At 37.4% G+C, this 19,633-nt stretch overlaps 1 protein-coding gene across 2 annotated transcripts in view; it reads right to left on the bottom strand.

Annotated features, from left to right (window-relative positions):
* The window catches only part of LOC129264312 (eIF-2-alpha kinase GCN2-like), a 56,169-nt gene that overhangs the window by 5,060 nt on the left and 31,476 nt on the right, over positions 1-19,633 (bottom strand). Inside the window, exons 25-34 of one of the 2 annotated variants that reach the window (XM_064102917.1) lie at positions 14,655-14,704; positions 13,470-13,638; positions 12,184-12,366; positions 11,348-11,518; positions 10,523-10,660; positions 9,209-9,412; positions 5,743-5,871; positions 3,735-3,818; positions 2,503-2,594; positions 723-870 (exon numbers count right to left, since the gene is read on the bottom strand). In XM_064102917.1, the coding sequence (XP_063958987.1) occupies positions 723-870; positions 2,503-2,594; positions 3,735-3,818; positions 5,743-5,871; positions 9,209-9,412; positions 10,523-10,660; positions 11,348-11,518; positions 12,184-12,366; positions 13,470-13,638; positions 14,655-14,704 (1,368 nt within the window). The remainder of the gene's footprint in view (positions 1-722; positions 871-2,502; positions 2,595-3,734; positions 3,819-5,742; positions 5,872-9,208; positions 9,413-10,522; positions 10,661-11,347; positions 11,519-12,183; positions 12,367-13,469; positions 13,639-14,654; positions 14,705-19,633) is intronic. The other variant, XM_064102918.1, reaches the window with a different exon arrangement.

The raw sequence follows: 19,633 nt of genomic DNA on the forward strand, positions 1-19,633 counted from the left end.
ATTTTTTTTCTTTCAATCTTTATTGATCAAAGTATATATTACAATATAAATCAAACAAATCAACAAGCTATTTACATGATTAAACAGAGCAGCACTGAAGTATGTATAAGTTTGTAGAGACAGATACATAAGACAAATTAAATATCGAATCTATATTCTTTAAAATGTACAGGTAATTTACCATTTTTCTTCGCCCAAAAATATTCAATATCCTTAATGCGTTTGATACGAGCTTTGAATTCCACAATATTGGGGGTTTTGGTATTAAATTTACAAAAGTGAACATAGTGTTTGAAAGCAAGGAAAATGAATGTTAAAAAATTAACACCTTGAATACCAAATATCTTTACATCACTTGGTATAATATCAGCTGAAGCTAACTATCATCATCTCTAATGACTAAACGTTCTAATTGCCTCTTAAACAAGATTCCATTTTACATATAACGGTCACTTAGTCTATTATCATTTTTGTTTGTACATCAAGTGGTGTTAAACCAAGAGGGAAATGACAATTATCGGAAACTGGAAGATATGGTCAATAGGCTATGTTGCAAATAAACTGATTATTATTAAAACTGTTCATGCACAATTGGTTCAAAATTACACTGTATACAGAGGCAGATTCATACATGTAACTGAGTTTGAAATTAAAGACCAACACAACCACATACAGAGCATCAATATGAATTATGACCTTTGACATGTGACCTTTGACCTTACCTGTCGTTCATATCTCTTCCTTGCGTTGTTATCCAGCTTGTCCATGGTGATGAAGTCGACCCTATACTGAGGAAGACCACTGCCTTGGTTGACGTCGTATATACTCTTACTCTTAGAGGCCACCTGAGGACTTTGCTCTGTCAACTCACTATGTGAAAATATAAAATTAATTTAAGCCATATCTTACTTCATTACTTATATAATATATTAACATATCATTCTGTGATCTCCCCCCCCCTGTTTTTTCAATATGGTGGTATTTATTCGTGTTTGTGAATATGGAGATTACTTTTTTCAATATCATGGAGCAATTAGTAAGTGATTTTCACCAAATGATTTGTTCTGAGCCAATGAGACGCAAAGATTTTAGTAGCTTATAACAGCTGTCAGTGAAAGTCACTCACAATGGCCCGTATTCTGAAGTCAGGTTTAACTCAGACCATGGTCTAACTCTGTGCTGAAATTATGGGAAGCCAAAAGTGTCAAAATTTTTATTAAGTTGTATGTTTCTTATGTTTACTGTGCTCTTTCCTGATTCATCAATGGTGAAGACAATCATCTTTTTATACTTCCTAGACAATTATGAATGATTTGAGAGCCAAATGAGCTGAAATATGATATCTCTACTGTTAGTGGTTTATGTAACAATTGGCTATCCATACTTAAAGGACAAGTCCACCCCAACAAAAAGATGATTTGAATAGAAAGAGAAAAATCAAACAAGAATAACACTAAAAATGTCATCAAAATCGGATCTGAAATAAGAAAGTTATGACATTTTAAAGTTTTGCTAAATTTCATGAACAGTTATAAGCACACCATGGTCAGTATGCAAATGAGGGGACCGATGACATCACCCACTCACTATTTCTTTTGTAGTTTATTATATAAAATATGAAATATTTGAATTTTCTCCTCATTGTCATGTGAGCAAAGTTTCATTCCTCCCTTAACATGTGGAATTTGATTGCTTTAACATTTTGTGGTTCAAACAAGATGGTCATAATTGTCAAAACCGTAAAAAATGAAATATTGTATAATTCAAACGATAAAAAACAAAAGAAATATTGAGTGAGTGACATCATCAACTCTCTAATTTGAACATAGAACTGTTTTGGGAAAAATAAGCGACACTTTAAAATGTCATAACTTTCTTATTTTCCATCCGATTTTGATGAAGTTTTCAGCATTATTCTTGATTGATTTTTCTCTATTTATTCAAATCAACTTTTTCTGGGATGGACTTGACCTTTAAACCACAACTTTAAACCTGAGTTTAAGTTAAACCCGACTACGGGCCAATATGATTAATTCCCAAGTAGCCATTACCACATAGACTTTCTGTTTGGGAGTCAGCAGATGCAACAAGGAAAGTACACTGCAATGTTTCGTGGTTTTGCCAGTAAACCAAACACCACTCATTAATGCATTTTTTTTTTCATTTTTAATGCATGAATCAATGTAACAACAAAAATAATCAGTTTGTGTTAAGCAGAATTGACCACAGCCCCAAGATAAGGCAAAAAAACAAAAAAAAACATGGATGCCATTTATGCTTGAGGAAAATGCCTGAAAATCATCTAGAATGACCCCTTTCATATATGGCCGAAAATATGTTTAAAAAGTCTGGATTCAGACTTGAGTCTGAAAAGTAGTATCCCTGCATAACAGTCTTGTGGGCCCTGACAATAATTAATGCAAAAATTACTAGTTTTGTGAGAATTATAAAGGACAGAGTAGTCTCCTATCCGAGAGGAAAGGATATATTCTGTAAACTTACACTTTACTGAATTTCATTTGAAGATGCTCAACAAGGTTATAGAAATTGACCGATGACTCGACAATGACCTTCTCCTTGTCGAAGGAACGGACCTGAAATAACAATCAAAGGAAGAATTTCTTGTTGAAAGATTTAGGCAAAGAATTTTTATTTTAATATCAAAAGAAACATTGTATATTACTACCAATATGGTGGAACACCTCAAAACCACTCACTCTGCCCTGCCATGACATAGGAAGCAAATTTTTTTTTTCTTCTTGCTTTGGGATATTTTCTGTGATTTCTACATGATGCTAAAGTAATTGGAGTCACATAGCCCCTAATTTCTGAAATATAGACATTTCAAAACAAGTAACTCTGTGTATTTCTACATAAAACAATGACACATTTTCCTCATTAACTAAGAAACTCATTCCAGAGAGTTGCTTCCTTTTGTCCTTGGATGGCAGCACTCATAATTTAATAACACAAAAGCAAAGGAGTATGCCATAGATTTTGAACTTGCTCCGTATTTTCATTGCAATTACAAACCAACAACCTAAAAATACTCTGAAAATACCACCATCAAAACCAGATTAATCACCATATAGCATACAACAAATACAAATAATGAATAGGCATAAGGGTGATAATACAAAATTTTGCATCAGGTGAAAGAAAGATGCTCTATTAAACGAGGCACAGCCAAGTTGAAAAGAGTGATTCTTTCATCAAATGTCATACCACTACAAGAATAAGCATATTTGCTATTTTTGTTGTACAACGCCTAAGAGGCAAGAAGCAAATATACGAACTATATTTGATTTTTTTGTCTCTCGTAATCTTTGAAAATGAGGAGAGAAGTATTGAAAGCTAAAAGCAAAATCCCTCGAGCGCATTTAGCCAGTAGGCCCTGAGCATATTGGACCTGTGTTTATTTACTAAGCGCAGTGAATTGAATCGTATTGAGAGGTCACCTCCTTACCTGTGCAACGGTACATTTTGGATGGTAAGAGTGAAATGGTATGAATATTGCACATTCAGCCTCTCATTTGCATGCATGCAACAAGCTACATTAAGAGTAGGCATTGCTGCATGTTATCATTTTCCTCATTTACTTAGATTAAGCATCTATGTTTTCTAATAATCAGGCAAAATAAACCAATCGTCAAATGCATCAACATATGTCACAGCTGTATCACAAAACAATTCAATTACTTTTTCACTGCTTGCTGGTATAGAGGATAACTAACCTTTATCAATGTTTCTGAATCCTTCAGGATTACCAGATGAGAGATCCCCATCGCTCTGCAATAGTCCTGCGCTTCTTCTAGACTCTAGAACAGGAAACAAATATTGATTATTCATAAACTCATAATTTCATCTCACAGAGAACATCCAGCAAATAACATACAGTGACATAATCAAGGAACTAAAAGTACTCATATCTATTTAAAGGGGAATCCAGCCTTGGCCATAAAATGATATGTTGGGAAGGAGAAAAATAAATTAAACAGAGTGGTGAAAGTTTGAAAGAAATCGGATAAGCAATAAGAAAGTTATAGCTGCTTTAAAATTAAGATCACTTATAGTATGTAGATTACAAATTGGCAACTGGGTAAGTAAATTATGACAAGGGGCAAGGACAACTTTCCCTTAGGCCATGTACTTTATTATCAGGGATTTGTGGTTTTTTCCTAAGTACCCATTCCCCTGGGGCAGTAATCTAAATATAACCAAGGTAGTATATTGTTTAATGTCCTCATGAATGAAAAATATAATTTGAAATAAAAATTTTGGGAAAAATGACATTTTAGCCATAATATGTATTGGAGTACATGGAAGAATAGTCCTTGCCTTACATCACTATGACATCCCATATGCGGCCAATTTGAAGTCTCCATGAGTATAGTGATTACCAATATTTACAACTTTTAAAAATTCATAACTTTCATGTTGTTTGTCCAATATTGTTCAAACTTTCACCTATCAACTTGTCTGATTTTTCTTTTTCTTATAAAAACAAGTTTTTATTTGGGTTGGATTCCCCTTTAAGATTTATACAAACTTAAAAAAAACAAATTATTCTATTTTTTCAGTACTTTACAGATTTAAGTTGAAATCAATACTAGCCCATGTCATTACCAAGTCCTACGGCTTTTAAAGGTTAGGAACCAGGCCAATAATACATTGACTTCAATGGGGCTAATTATGTATTCATGAGGTTATATCGCAGGCCCCCATGTACCAATTCTCACCAAATTTTGGAAGTGGGGGGTTTTTCATCATGCTATACCAGAATACGGTATCATAAATGCTGAAATGCAAAAAAAGTTTTTTGTGACGTCATCATTTCGGTACTCTATTAGCACAAGTTATATTACTCAGAGAAGTTTAATGGTCAGGATATTACTACTACTATTATCATCACACCAGCGAGTCATCATAGAGTATATCAGCAAGGAATCCTGCTGCCCATAGCTTACGAACCACTTTTATTCGGTCTCTTATCAGGGTACTACTACCTACTAATACTACAACTACGACTACACTACTACGACTAATACCACAGCTACTATTACTACTACTACTGCTATTATTAGCTTACCAGCGAGTCATCGTAGAGTATATCAGCATGGAATCCTGCCGCCCATAGGTTACGAACCACTTTTATTCCGTCTCTTATCAGGGTACTACTGCCTACTACTACTACAACTATGACTACACTACTACGACTAATATCACAGCTACTATTACTGCTGCTATTATTATCTTACCAAAGAATCATCATAGAGTATATCAGTATGGAATCCTGCCGCCCATAGGTTACGGACCACTTTTATTCGGTCTCTTATCAGGGTACTACTGCCTACTAATACTACAACTACGACTACACTACTACGACTAATACCACAGCTACTATTACTACTACTACTGCTATTATTAGCTTACCAGCGAGTCATCGTAGAGTATATCAGCATGGAACCCATAGGTTACGGACCACTTTTATTCGGTCTCTTATCAGGGTACTACTGTCTACTACTACTACAACTATGACTACACTACTACAACTACTGCTATTATTAGCTTACCAGCGAGTCATCGTAGAGTATATCAGCATGGAATCCTGCCGCCCATAGGTTACGAACCACTTTGATTCGGTCTCTTATCAGGGTACTACTGCCTACTACTACTACAACTATGACTACACTACTACGACTAATATCACAGCTACTATTACTGCTGCTATTATTATCTTACCAGCGAGTCATCGTAGAGTATATCAGCATGGAATCCTGCCGCCCATAGGTTACGGACCACCTTGATTCGGTCTCTTATCAGGGTACTACTGCCTACCGAGACGACCAGGATGTCACACACACTCAGCGTCTGCAAACACAAAAGAATAAAAGAAAAATAGTTAAAGCTAAAGTAATGTAGTTGCAGCATGAGAGTCTTTAAAATCAGGATTAATATCACTATATCATCTTAGATCTATATAAGGTACATTACATCGGTGAATTGCCAATTCGTCTACTGCCAACTCGTCCACTCGCCACATGGTCTACTTTCATTTAGTCTAAAGCCATTCCGTCCATCAACATTTCGTCTAACAACCATTTGGTCCAATCATCACTTCGTCTAATCACAAGTTCGTCTATGACCATTTCGTCTCATGACCAGTTGGTCTTTTATCCATTTCATTTTCATTCATTTTGCACAATTAACACTTAGTCCAATTAGAACAAATGGTATATGGACTATAAGGCTATTGGACCACCTGGTTTTTAGATGAAATGGTGAATGGACAAATTAGCAAATAGACCATGTGGATAGTGGACGAACTGATGGTAGACAAAATGATACGAGACGAGTTGGCAATTAGACCAATTGGAAATAAATCTGACTTTCTAAAATCATGAAATCTGAAAAACAATCACACTGAAGATCACCAACACAGATTAGCACATGTGGGACAGTGTATTATTATTGGAAAAAGACCCAACACATGGTAGGGACGCCATGATAATTTTGTGCATTTCTGTGCAATTACATATTTTGTAACTGTATCATTGGGCACATATTTTTTTTATCTATACACATTAATACATGGGTGGTTTATTGGATTGTGTTCAAACACAATTTGACATCGTTACCATAACTGGACATTTAGTTTAACAAGTATATAAATCTATAAGTATAAATTGGATTGGATAGTGGTTTATTGGATTGTGTTCAAATGCATTTTGGCACTGTTACCACAACTGGAATTTTGGTTTAACAGGTACAGAATATACATCCATATGTATAATACTACATTCTCACAGCAACATGAGCCATTTTTAAGCAGAAAATATAAAATTTTATTAAAAAGGCTAAATACAGGAATTCTGCTAAAAATAAATTTATCTCAAGATTGAGGTTCTATAAATGGCAAGGCTGATGTTGTATGGTTTCGGTTGTGAAGTTGAATAATGGAGGAAACTGCCTCAGAGTAATTGTGAAAGGATGTCTATTAATAATGCACCAAAAGAACTGGTATTCACTGTACAGCAAGGGATAAAATATATTAACAAGTGGAATGCCTCTGGCCGTCTCACCTGCATCACGCGATTCAATATAGCAGCAGTGCTGATTTTGAAAACTACTATAACTCGCACAAGATGTTCAGTGATACTTGGTTACTCTTATTTCCATGTTTTATGAACTAGACCAATACACTTATAGAGATATGATGGCAATTCAACAAATACCCCCAACGTGGCCAAAGTTCTTTGACCTTACATGACCTTTGACCTTGATCATGTGACCTGAAACTCGCACAGGATGTTCAGTGATACTTGATTACTCTTATGTCCAAGTTTTATGAACTAGACCAACACACTTTCAAATTTATGGCTGTAATTCAACAAATACCCCAATTTGGCCAAAGTTCATTGACCCTAAATGACCTTTGACCTTGATCATGTGACCTGAAACTTGCACAGGATGTTCAGTAATACTTGATTACTATTATGTCCAAGTTTCATGAATCAGATCCATAAACTTTTAAAGTTATGATGGTAATTCAACAGATACCCCCAATTCGGCCAAAGTTCATTGACCCTAAATGACCTTTGACCTTGGTCATGTGACGTGAAACTCATGCAAGATGTTCAGTGATACTTGATTAACCTTATGTATAAGTTTCATGAACTAGGTCCATATATTTTCTAAGTTATGATGACATTTCAAAAACTTAACCTTAGGTTAAGATTTTGATGTTGATTCCCCCAACATGGTCTAAGTTCATTGACCCTAAATGACCTTTGACCTTGATCATGTGACATGAAACTCAGGCAGGATGTTCAGTAATACTTGATTAACCTTATGGCCAAGTTTCATGAACTAGGTCCATATACTTTCTAAGTTATGCTGTCATTTCAAAAACTTAACCTCAGGTTAAGATTTGGTGTTGACGCCGTCGCCGTCGGAAAAGCGGCGCCTATAGTCTCACTCTGCTATGCAGGTGAGACAAAAATGATGAACCAAATGAACCAAAATCATGCCATATTGACTTTATTCTTCTGGAGGTCACATGCACTACAGACAAGCATGTGTACACCCAAAGATTTTAAAAGCAATCCTTTGTAGTTCAAATTTTTCCTAATATTCTTGCTGAATATCATGAAAGGAATATGATAGGTGACAATGATTGGTTTCGTCTTTCCAACAACATTTGCTCAACTTTCATCCCCTACTTGTTCCCAAAATTTCAGCCACAAGGCACCTTACTGCATCAAGATTGAGAAGATATATGCCAAGTAAAAAAAAAGTAAATCGCACAAATCATAGCTCCTTGGAAAACACAGTCTGACCGAAAATGAAATAAAATTGGATTGCAGCCTGTAATTATGTATGGTCACTTCTTTGATGTAAATTGTGGGGGTTTTTTTGGTTAAAATCTTGTGAACTTTGTGTCATAAGATGATTGATCTTGTTTTGTATTTCTGTTATCCTTCAAACAGAAATAGAAATACTCCAAAAATGTATTTTGCCTATTTGGTCGTGGGCTTGGCAGTCACTGTGCAGAGCCAGATTGACATTGCTCTGTCCCTCAAATCATCAAATGCCAAAACAGGGGAGCAGCAACTCCCATCTTTTAAAACCTTTTGGTCTGACACTGCTGGGGCTTGAACCCCCGACCTCCCTGTTTTGAGGCACATGTTCTACCGACTAAGCCAACACACACATACATAATTTTTCATGTTTTGTATTATGTACTTTTTGAAATTGAGAATGAAATAAATGCAAATTGAATTGAATTGAAATGAAATGAGGATAAATGATGGATACACCAATGACACCAGGGGCCTGTCTTACAAAAAGTTGCGATTGATCTGATCAATCACAACTATGGAAAGCCAGCAAAGTCAATATATAAAATGCATGTTTGTTAAAAAAAATTCTAGATATGATGTATATTCATAAATTCATTGACTTCTTGACAATTTGGTGTGTTCTCCTTTGTTTACAAAGGACATATTGCAATTTCCTGTTGAAAATTATGACACTGATGGATTTCCATAATTATGATTGATTGGATCAATCATAACTCTTTGTAAGACGGGGCCCAGAATGTGATGTCAATGACTGTAAGCAACGTATGCAATGCTTCATGGTGAATCTAAAGACCATCTAAGAACCCCGGAATATAGTCATGTGTTAGTATGGCACACTTGGGCACCTTGCCATCATTGGGCTGTACTACATGTCTATGGTCGAGGCCAACAACATCACTAAAGGTTCGCCTGACGAAGGAGCTCACTATGTCACTCTGCGATTCCTGGAGGACCGCGGTGATGATCTTCTCGAAGGACACGCTGATTCCGACCGCCAGGGGTCCCGGGACGTTCTGCTGCGTGCAGTGGGGTTTCTTGAACTCTGGGACCTGTAGGTTGGGAAGAGGTGGAGTAGATGAAATAGTTGTATCCGATTTGATAACGTGAATGAGCCGACATCGGTTATTTCGATTTTCATCTACACTTTTGTCTTTCCTTTAATGTCCAAAATCTGGGGCCCATTGCAGAAAGATAATGCAACTCAAAAAATCTTGCGCATCTTGATTTTCAGCCAATGAAGCACCCGTATTCGGGACTTGCGCTTGATATTTTGACTTGCGTTTAAACGCAACTCTCTCTGCAACAGGCCCCAGATCACATTGTTGATAATTAGAGCAAATAGAGATTGATTTGACCTTCTGGAGATTTTTGCCTGGAGCGGCGGGTGTAATATACCAGGTGAACACCATAGTGTGTTAATTTTACATGGGACAAATACTTACGTCCTTTATAAGATAAACAGAGTATTTTCATGCTGCTTTCACACCTGTACTGAATACAGGAGTGTGGCATACTTTCACATAACCCAATAGCATCATTTTTAGGCGACGTTTTGCATGAGCAAGGTAGAGGTAGTATGTTTGTCTAATACTGACAAACTTTCCAGCTATGCAGTGCAGCACAATACAAGGCTAGGCATGCCAAAGAAATGACCGTAATGATATAAGGAGAGTTACTTAGTAAACCTCATTATTTTATAAATTTGTGCACAATTTTCCTAGGATATGCTAGTCTGATATCCCTCACTAAACACCTGTGCAAATGATTACAGGAATATTTTCTCTACAATTTCCCATAATGCCTGCATGGCTCCACATAAAATAATTACTAGAAGGTACTTGGAATTTTTCCCTATTATACTCAATGATGCAATTTTATTTCAGTTCTCATACAAAGTATGAGGAATTGAAAATACTTAGTATACTCATTCTGAATGGAATATTTTTCATATTTCTGATCATTCCAATCAATATTTTGTATGTATGACGTCCAATAACAATTTACAGGGGTACCTTTGACATATTTAGTGGCTATCTTTGTTATTACCTTTATATGCCCCATATATTCTTCATATACTGGCAGAAACGAACTTTCTTAACCATTTTACCATTCATGTTTGCTTTTACTACACCAATCACTGGTAAAGAATATTTTCTTACCAGTTTGTCATATCTACCACCCGCTGCTAATACATCCAGGGTGGGTTTCTTTTTTGGACGACCGATGCTGGCAACAAACTGGAAGATTACTCCTGAAAAGATCTGGATGTTGTACACCAAACCCACGTTAATCAGCATCTGAAAATACATAAATCAAGAATGACTTGATGACCACCAGCACCAAAATCATGGAGCGTCGCAAAGTGCAGCAAAATGCATCAAAGGGAATCTACTACCCTTTCATTAATTCACCCTCAAATAGTCTAGATTGTATGCTGAACTGAATAAAGTGACTCGGCAGTAAAAAAATTGCATGAATTCAGAAATATTCCACATTATATTTTATGAGTGCAGCAGGGATATATTGTAGCTTCATGTCATTGGAAGTCAGTGTAGTGCCTGCCAATGGAAAACAAAACCTCCATCATTCACAGAAAAAATTACAACGGCCCCCTGGGGCCCGTTGCAGAAACAGTTGCAATCAATCGCAACTCTAAAAATCATGCGCAACTTGATTTTCAACCAATCAACAGCACGCATTTGGGACTTGCGATTGATTTCTTTACTTTCTGCAACGGACCCCTGATCCTGTTAATACAATAAAAATAAGATGTACTGTAGTACGGACCAAGTCCCCTGAAAAGCTGCACTCGAATAATACAGCTTATTCTGGTCCTCAACCTTTCATAAATTGAAATAAGCTAAATCCGATCCGCATTCAATCCAAATCTATAAAAGGGATATTTCAGGTTTCACTGTTACTTGATTATAAGCTTCCGTATTATCAAATCTTAAAAAGACTGCCCATGAAACAAAAACACTTACCTCCAGCTTGACACCATAAACCTGAGTCTGGGAGATGATGACCTCTAGCTCATGCAGTGCTTGCTTGACCATCGAAGCATTCTGACCTTGACCTTTGGTCAGAGGTTTGAGGGTAGCGATCAGTTTACTGAGCGGGCATTCAAGGTCGATATACTGGTATAAACTGGCAACCTGATAGAAAGGGAAAGAAAGTTAAAACAATGAATTAATCAACAAATTTATATTCATGCATAAATTACCATTTTATATAACTACAGTTTAGTCAATATCAAAGTACGGAGACAAAACAGGAATGCACTACTCTCATTCTCTATCATAAATGACAAAATAAAGGATTCGTAAACGCCAACTATCTAATATTACTATCATCATTACTTACTATCACATTCAGCATAATGAAAAACAGCATACAAAAGAATTACAATGAAGAAGAAAACCAATAAAGAACATGAATAATTAATTAGCAATGATTCCCTTGAGCACTTCACGTTGCCAGGAAAAAGGCAGGTATAATATTAGGTCATCAATAAACATTAATAAAAACAATACCAATAATCAAATCATATCAATTTTCATACATCCAGTGTATCCAATTCAGCTCTTGATAATTTATTCTCTCTGTGGCCCTGCATACTATAATGTGTTATTGTTATCCTTCCAAATTCTTACATGACTAACTCCTATCAAGGAGACAGAAGGAATTCAACCATTTTTTCAATTCTTTGTTATGACTCAGCCAGGGATCCAATCCACGACCTCCTGTTCATGAGGCTGACACACTTTACCACTGAGCCAGCATGTCCAGTAATGACAACATAAAATTACATATCACATACCTGTTGCTCAGTGAATGACATCCCGCAGAGCCTAGTCTGTGTCTGGACCTTGGTAAGTCTCTCGGTCCTGGCCTCATTCAGAGTCCGATACAGACTCCCATGGAGCTCCTCTGGGACTCCACAGTAATTCAAGATGGCTGTTAGGAGACCAGTATGGTTCAGCCGGATGGAATAGTTCCTTGCCTGTGGGTGGTGGGGGGGGGGGGGGGAAAGAGACCAGCATGCAATGAATTATCCCTCATGCAAATCTGTTTGAACTCCCCAATTAGCTTTGGAGTAATAAGACAATCTGAGGACAGTTTTTCAAAGATTCAAGTCAACTTGAAAATATCTCTTAAATTCCCTAAAGCCTGTGGTATATTATTACACATTACCACATTGGTCAAATCATACCCATATGATATGTTCTATGGCATGTTATCTTTTCATCGACCTAAAACTCACCTGTCTTGTTCATCAAGTGAGCTGGTTCAGGGTCTCTTTTCATTGTTGTTGCTGCTGCTACAATTACAAGCTACCAATCTTTCTAAGGACTGCTACATTTACATACCACTTCAAGAAGCTCTCAAAGACCAATTTATTTTGTGAATTAACATTTGACTTCTTTATTGCTCAACTGGTCTCTTTTGAAATGTTATCACTCCTATGTACGCAATATATAAAGCTAGTGGATCAAAAAGTGCTTAGGAATCCTAGATATAAGATGCTATACCAAATACTCAATGGATTGGGGACCAGTATTTATAAATGCAATTGCATGTCTTTTAGACACACTTAAATCTGTGTAAAAGACACCAAACTTATAATCTGACCTATATCAGACCTGCCAACCTCTGGGAATGAAAAATTGTATTCTGTGATAAAAAACAGTATTTTACCCAAAAAAACTGTATTTCATAATAAAATGCGAGGCATGCACGCTCAAGCTGCATGCAAGCTAAAATGCGTACTGCTCTTGCAGATGAAAAAAAAAACATTGATACATGTGTATATCTCACACTGGTTTTACCAAAATGATTGAGAAAAAAAAAACCAAGTTACCTGAAAAATTACATTGATCCAATAACCATATTTGTGTTATTTTATTTTATTTTATTTTTTTACAAAATTGTATTTTTTAAAGAAAAAACGTACTGTCATATTTTGGTTGCAAAAACATACCGGTTAAACCTCTGCATAATCTTAACATATAACAGTGCTTCATTTACATAACAAAAACATACATTATTGCACAAATGACAAGAGATATGCAGTCCAATTCAATAGGGTCAACTTGAGAAACAGACCTGCAGTTCTGGGATATCATTGATGATCTCGGTGACAAGATGAAGAACCTCCGCATCTGGTTGAAGGCTCCCTCTAGAGTTGGTGACGATGTCGAAAGCACACTCTGTCAGTTCTCTGGGGTGACTACCGAAAAGTTTCCTTTCTCTGAACACTCGCTCTATAGAATACCTACAGTGCATGAAATAATGTTTGAAGTAATTTGCCATTCTTGAATATCGTAATCATATAACATATCGAAACATGTTACTACATTTCTGAAAGGACTTTGGATATCATTTTCAGGTGTCGTGGCTCAGTGGATCAGATCCCTGACTTTGAATCACAAGGTCAAGGGTTCATTTCCCATGGCAGCAACCGCTACCATTGGCAAAGGTGTTTAACCACATTGCCACTCTCCACCCAGGTGTAATAAATGGCTACCCAGTAGCCTGGGGGGGCACTCAAATTTTTTTTTGATGGGGGTGTGCCTCACGAAACTCTGAAACGGGGGTCTAAGGAATTGACGGAAAGGGTAAAGTACTGGGTCTTGGGAACTAAATATATACCGCGCGGTGTGAAAAACGGGTCTACGGAACGGGATCGCGGCACTGTAGGTACGTTGCACCATAGCGCTGTGGGCCCAGTAGGAAGAAACTCCTTGAATGATTGATCATGGTAGCTATGCTAAAGCTACATGTAGGGTAAGAGTACATAGCACTAGAAACATCATATCAAGCGCTACATAAATACTGCATATTATAATTATTATAATCGTTATTATCCTGGCTCAAGTTCCTGCATCAATAGAACCCCTAGGATAAATCCTACCACAAACCACTTCACCTTGGTCAAGGGCAATGCAATACAGATGGATTGGTTACTAAAGAAAATTAAATGTCATGATTTGAGATTTGAATCTATAACCCTCCGATTGAAAGATGCAAGCATCAAAAACATTACAACACTGTGTAGTGTATGTTTTATGCCTTAATTACCAAAGCAAAAATAAAAAAACCATAACTGGATGTATCTCATGTTTATTTCTCTACCATGTTTCAATACGGAATATACAGTTTAAATGTCCCTTTATTTTTGTTCAACATGAATACTGAAATGAAATGAAAGGTATCTCCTCATTCGATATCTTACACTATCGCAATAAACAAATCCACATTTGAACTCATAAACAAGTATGACAAGCTTACCTTTTGAGATTGGTCACGTTGTTACGAGCTATATACCTAGCAAAAGGTACCTAACGAAAGAGAGAAAGATAAAATACACATCTCAAACTTTGTTTCATGAAATATTCCTGGAGGAATCATTAGTTTCTCTCTCAGATTCTAGGGACAATGTTTATTTCATCTGTTCATTTATGGTATGGACTTTATTTAAAAAATATTCAACAACTCATGAACATGTGAAGCATATTTGGTAAATCAAATGAAGGCTTTCCTTTGAAAAGTAATCTGGGATAAGGAATTATTATGTTGTTTTAAGACAAACAGCTTTGATACTTACCACCTTCCTTATTCTCACACTCTACATCCCCTTTACATCGCCATCTATTCATCTCCTGCAATGTTCTTTTGTCCCTCTCTGCATGCTCACTTAATGACCAGAAGATTTGCTATGAATGGTGTAGCCTCATGAATATTTAGTGAAAGTAACATTCATTTATGGAAACATAATCCACATATCCATTAGAAACTTTATATATTCATGCACTTCCTTTTCTATACAAAATGTAATATTTGAATATATTTATTATTTACAAATGTCATACAAATTGCATATGCAAATAACCCCAAAGGTTGAGGTCAGAACATCACCTCCAGGCAGATTACCATAGGCAAGTAAGGAGTGAAGATGTGTATGATGTTTAAAATCTGTAGGGATACCACGCCTAAAAAACTAATTGATAATATAAAAAAACTTCAAAACAGAACCATTCATTTTGTTTTAGATATAGACTGGATGTATCCATCTGAAATTATATTTAATGAATTAGAAGTTAGAAGACTGTAGAAAGGAGAAACATGCGTACCATACATAATGTGCAAAATAACACACAGTATGCTACCAAAGAGTACTTGTAACCAATTCATTTTATAGAATAGAAGCTACATATCAAAATCTTTATTTTTAAAACTCAAATTACCACCAGTGAAAACCAATCATAAGAAAAGACTAGGCCTATCACACTAGTATTTTTGTGTGTGTGTGAATGCAATGCCAGTATGACTATTTGCCTTTATATTATGTTGCCTAATGGCAATCTTTATGTGCAATGTATATCATTCATATACTTGAGATAACTTTGGCCAAGGTCTGTGGGAAATGTGTATTATACAGAAATTATAAAGTGTAAAGCGGGTTAAGTTAAAGAAATCTAGACGAAAAGTGAATTTCGTCCAAGAAAGAGGGATCAGATGCACTGTTCAGTCATTTCTGGTGATAATTCAGATATAGGTTGCTTCATGGAGTAAGAATGGATACTGCAGTCCCATATACTGAAATCCATGTAGCATCAATAGAGCGATGCGCTTGAACAATGGCCGGCCAATGCCTAGGGCTAAGCACATCGTCTGCGTAGCTTTGAGTAGATACGCGCTTGATATGGATGCACAACTGAGAAAAAATAAAGGGTAAATATGGCCTTCTGGCAGAGGCGAGGAGATAATTTCACTCCGGAGGAAGTGGAGGTGATGGTTTCTGCAATAGTAACCTGGGAAGATATCATCCAGAAATCACTCTTTGGTACACTGACCACTCAGATGAAAAAATCAAGCTTGGGGAAAATGTTTGGAGGAGGTTAGTTCCATCTGCAGAAAAAGGAGAACTGTAGATGAAATACAGAGGAAGTTTACTGCAAGTTGAAGAAAAAAGCCATCGCGAGAAAATGGTAGAGAGAAGGGCACCGGAGGAGGGCCAGCCCTTCCACCTCTTACAAACTGGGAAGAAAAGCTGCTCAACTACATTGGTGAGAAGGCTCCTCTGACATCATCAGAGTCAAACATAGGCCTACATGCCTCCCACCTCTTATAAACTGGGAAGAAAAGCTGCTCAACTACATTGGTGAAAAGGCTCCTCTGACATCATCAGAGTCAAACATAGGCCTACATGCCTTCCACCTCTTACAAACTGGGAAGAAAAGCTGCTCAACTACATTGGTGAGAAGGCTCCTCTGACATCATCAGAGTCAAACATAGGCCTACATGCCTTCCACCTCTTACAAACTGGGAAGAAAAGCTGCTCAACTACATTGGTGAGAAGGCTCCTCTGACATCATCAGAGTCAAACATAGGCCTACAGGCCTTCCACCTCTTATAAACTGGGAAGAAAAGTTGTTTGACTACATTGTTGAGGAGGCAATCTTCAGTGTTTCCGGGGGTCTGGAAACTCCTCTGACATCATCATTAGAATCAAACATAGGCCTACATGCCTTCCACCTCTTACAAACTGGGAAGAAAAGATGTTTGACTATATTGTTGAGGAGGCTATCTTCAGCGTTTCCGGGGGTCTGGAAACTCCTCTGACATCATCATCAGAGTCAAAAATAGGCCTACAACCCTTCCACCTCTTACAAACTGGGAAGAAAAGCTGTTTGACTATATTGTTGAGAAGGCTATCTTCAGTGTTTCTGGGGGTCTGGAAACTCCTCTGACATCATCAGAATCAAACATAGGCCTACAGGCCTTCCACCTCTTACAAACTGGGAAGAAAAGTTGTTTGACTACATTGTTGAGGAGGCAATCTTCAGTGTTTCCGGGGGTCTGGAAACTCCTCTGACATCATCATCAGAGTCAAAAATAGGCCTACAACCCTTTGCTTGTTACAAACTGGGAAGAAAAGCAGTTCGACTACATTGTTGAGGAGGCTATCTTCAGTGTTTCCGGGGGTCTGGAAACTCCTCTGACATCATCAGAATCAAACATAGGCCTACAGGCCTTCCACCTCTTACAAACTGGGAAGAAAAGCTGTTTGACTATATTGTTGAGAAGGCTATCTTCAGTGTTTCTGGGGGTCTGGAAACTCCTCTGACATCATCAGAATCAAACATAGGCATACAGGCCTTCCACCTCTTATAAACTGGGAAGAAAAGCTGTTTGACTATATTGTTGAGAAGGCTATCTTCAGTGTTTCCGGGGGTCTGGAAACTCCTCTGACATCATCAGAATCAAACATAGGCCTACAGGCCTTCCACCTCTTACAAACTGGGAAGAAAAGCTGTTTGACTATATTGTTGAGAAGGCTATCTTCAGTGTTTCTGGGGGTCTGGAAACTCCTCTGACATCATCAGAATCAAACATAGGCATACAGGCCTTCCACCTCTTATAAACTGGGAAGAAAAGCTGTTTGACTATATTGTTGAGAAGGCTATCTTCAGTGTTTCCGGGTGTCTGGAAACTCCTCTGACATCATCAGAGTCAAACATAGGCCTACAGGCCTTCCACCTCTTACAAACTGGGAAGAAAAGTTGTTTGACTACATTGTTGAGGAGGCAATCTTCAGTGTTTCCGGGGGTCTGGAAACTCCTCTGACATCATCATCAGAGTCAAAAATAGGCCTACAACCCTTTGCTTGTTACAAACTGGGAAGAAAAGCAGTTCGACTACATTGTTGAGGAGGCTATCTTCAGTGTTTCCGGGGGTCTGGAAACTCCTCTGACATCATCAGAATCAAACATAGGCCTACAGGCCTTCCACCTCTTACAAACTGGGAAGAAAAGCTGTTTGACTATATTGTTGAGAAGGCTATCTTCAGTGTTTCTGGGGGTCTGGAAACTCCTCTGACATCATCAGAATCAAACATAGGCATACAGGCCTTCCACCTCTTATAAACTGGGAAGAAAAGCTGTTTGACTATATTGTTGAGAAGGCTATCTTCAGTGTTTCCGGGGGTCTGGAAACTCCTCTGACATCATCAGAATCAAACATAGGCCTACAGGCCTTCCACCTCTTACAAACTGGGAAGAAAAGCTGTTTGACTATATTGTTGAGAAGGCTATCTTCAGTGTTTCTGGGGGTCTGGAAACTCCTCTGACATCATCAGAATCAAACATAGGCATACAGGCCTTCCACCTCTTATAAACTGGGAAGAAAAGCTGTTTGACTATATTGTTGAGAAGGCTATCTTCAGTGTTTCCGGGTGTCTGGAAACTCCTCTGACATCATCAGAGTCAAACATAGGCCTACAGGCCTTCCACCTCTTACAAACTGGGAAGAAAAGTTGTTTGACTACATTGTTGAGGAGGCAATCTTCAGTGTTTCCGGGGGTCTGGAAACTCCTCTGACATCATCAGAGTCAAAAATAGGCGTACATGCCTTCCACCTCTTACAAACTGGGAAGAAAAGCAGTTTGACTACATTGTTGAGGAGGCAATCTTCAGTGTTTTCAGGGGTCTGGAAACTCTTCTGACATCATCATCAGAGTCAAAAATAGGCCTACAACCCTTTGCTTGTTACAAACTGGGAAGAAAAGCTGTTTGACTATATTGTTGAGAAGGCTATCTTCAGTGTTTCTGGGGATCTGGAAACTCCTCTGACATCATCAGAATCAAACATAGGCCTACAGGCCTTCCACCTCTTACAAACTGGGAAGAAAAGCTGTTTGACTATATTGTTGAGAAGGCTATCTTCAGTGTTTCCGGGGGTCTGGAAACTCCTCTGATATCATTATCAGAGTCAAACATAGACGCACATCCCGCACAGGTTGTATTGGAGACTCTTGCAAGCCTTGGATCAGGGGTTGTTATTTGTTAAAGTAAGAATACCAATTTCATTTTAAGCGTAAGAAAATATATCTTAAAGATAAAATGACTTCAGACTACTACCCCTGGATATTGTAATTGCTGATGGTAGATTTGATTGTGGGGTTGTCATAGTGATGTCTATCTAATTTTGGGAAGAGATCAGAAAGGGGTTATGTTTGGGATTTGATCAGTGCATAATAAGACAAATCATATGCGTATTCTGTTGATATTTTACAGTGATCTGTGTTGGCAGTAAAAGTGATATGTGTAACATGATAGTTACTGTAAGTTATTACTGGTACTTAGTGGGTTATTACAAAGTCATAATCTATGGCCCTCAACAATCAGGGATCTGTATATTGTAGAACACCATTGCTCAGACAAATGTGGATAATTAAAGAGAAGGATAACTAATTATACTGTTTTGTA

This window comes from Lytechinus pictus, chromosome 7 (assembly GCF_037042905.1).
Source record: "Lytechinus pictus isolate F3 Inbred chromosome 7, Lp3.0, whole genome shotgun sequence".
NCBI lineage: Eukaryota > Metazoa > Echinodermata > Echinoidea > Temnopleuroida > Toxopneustidae > Lytechinus > Lytechinus pictus.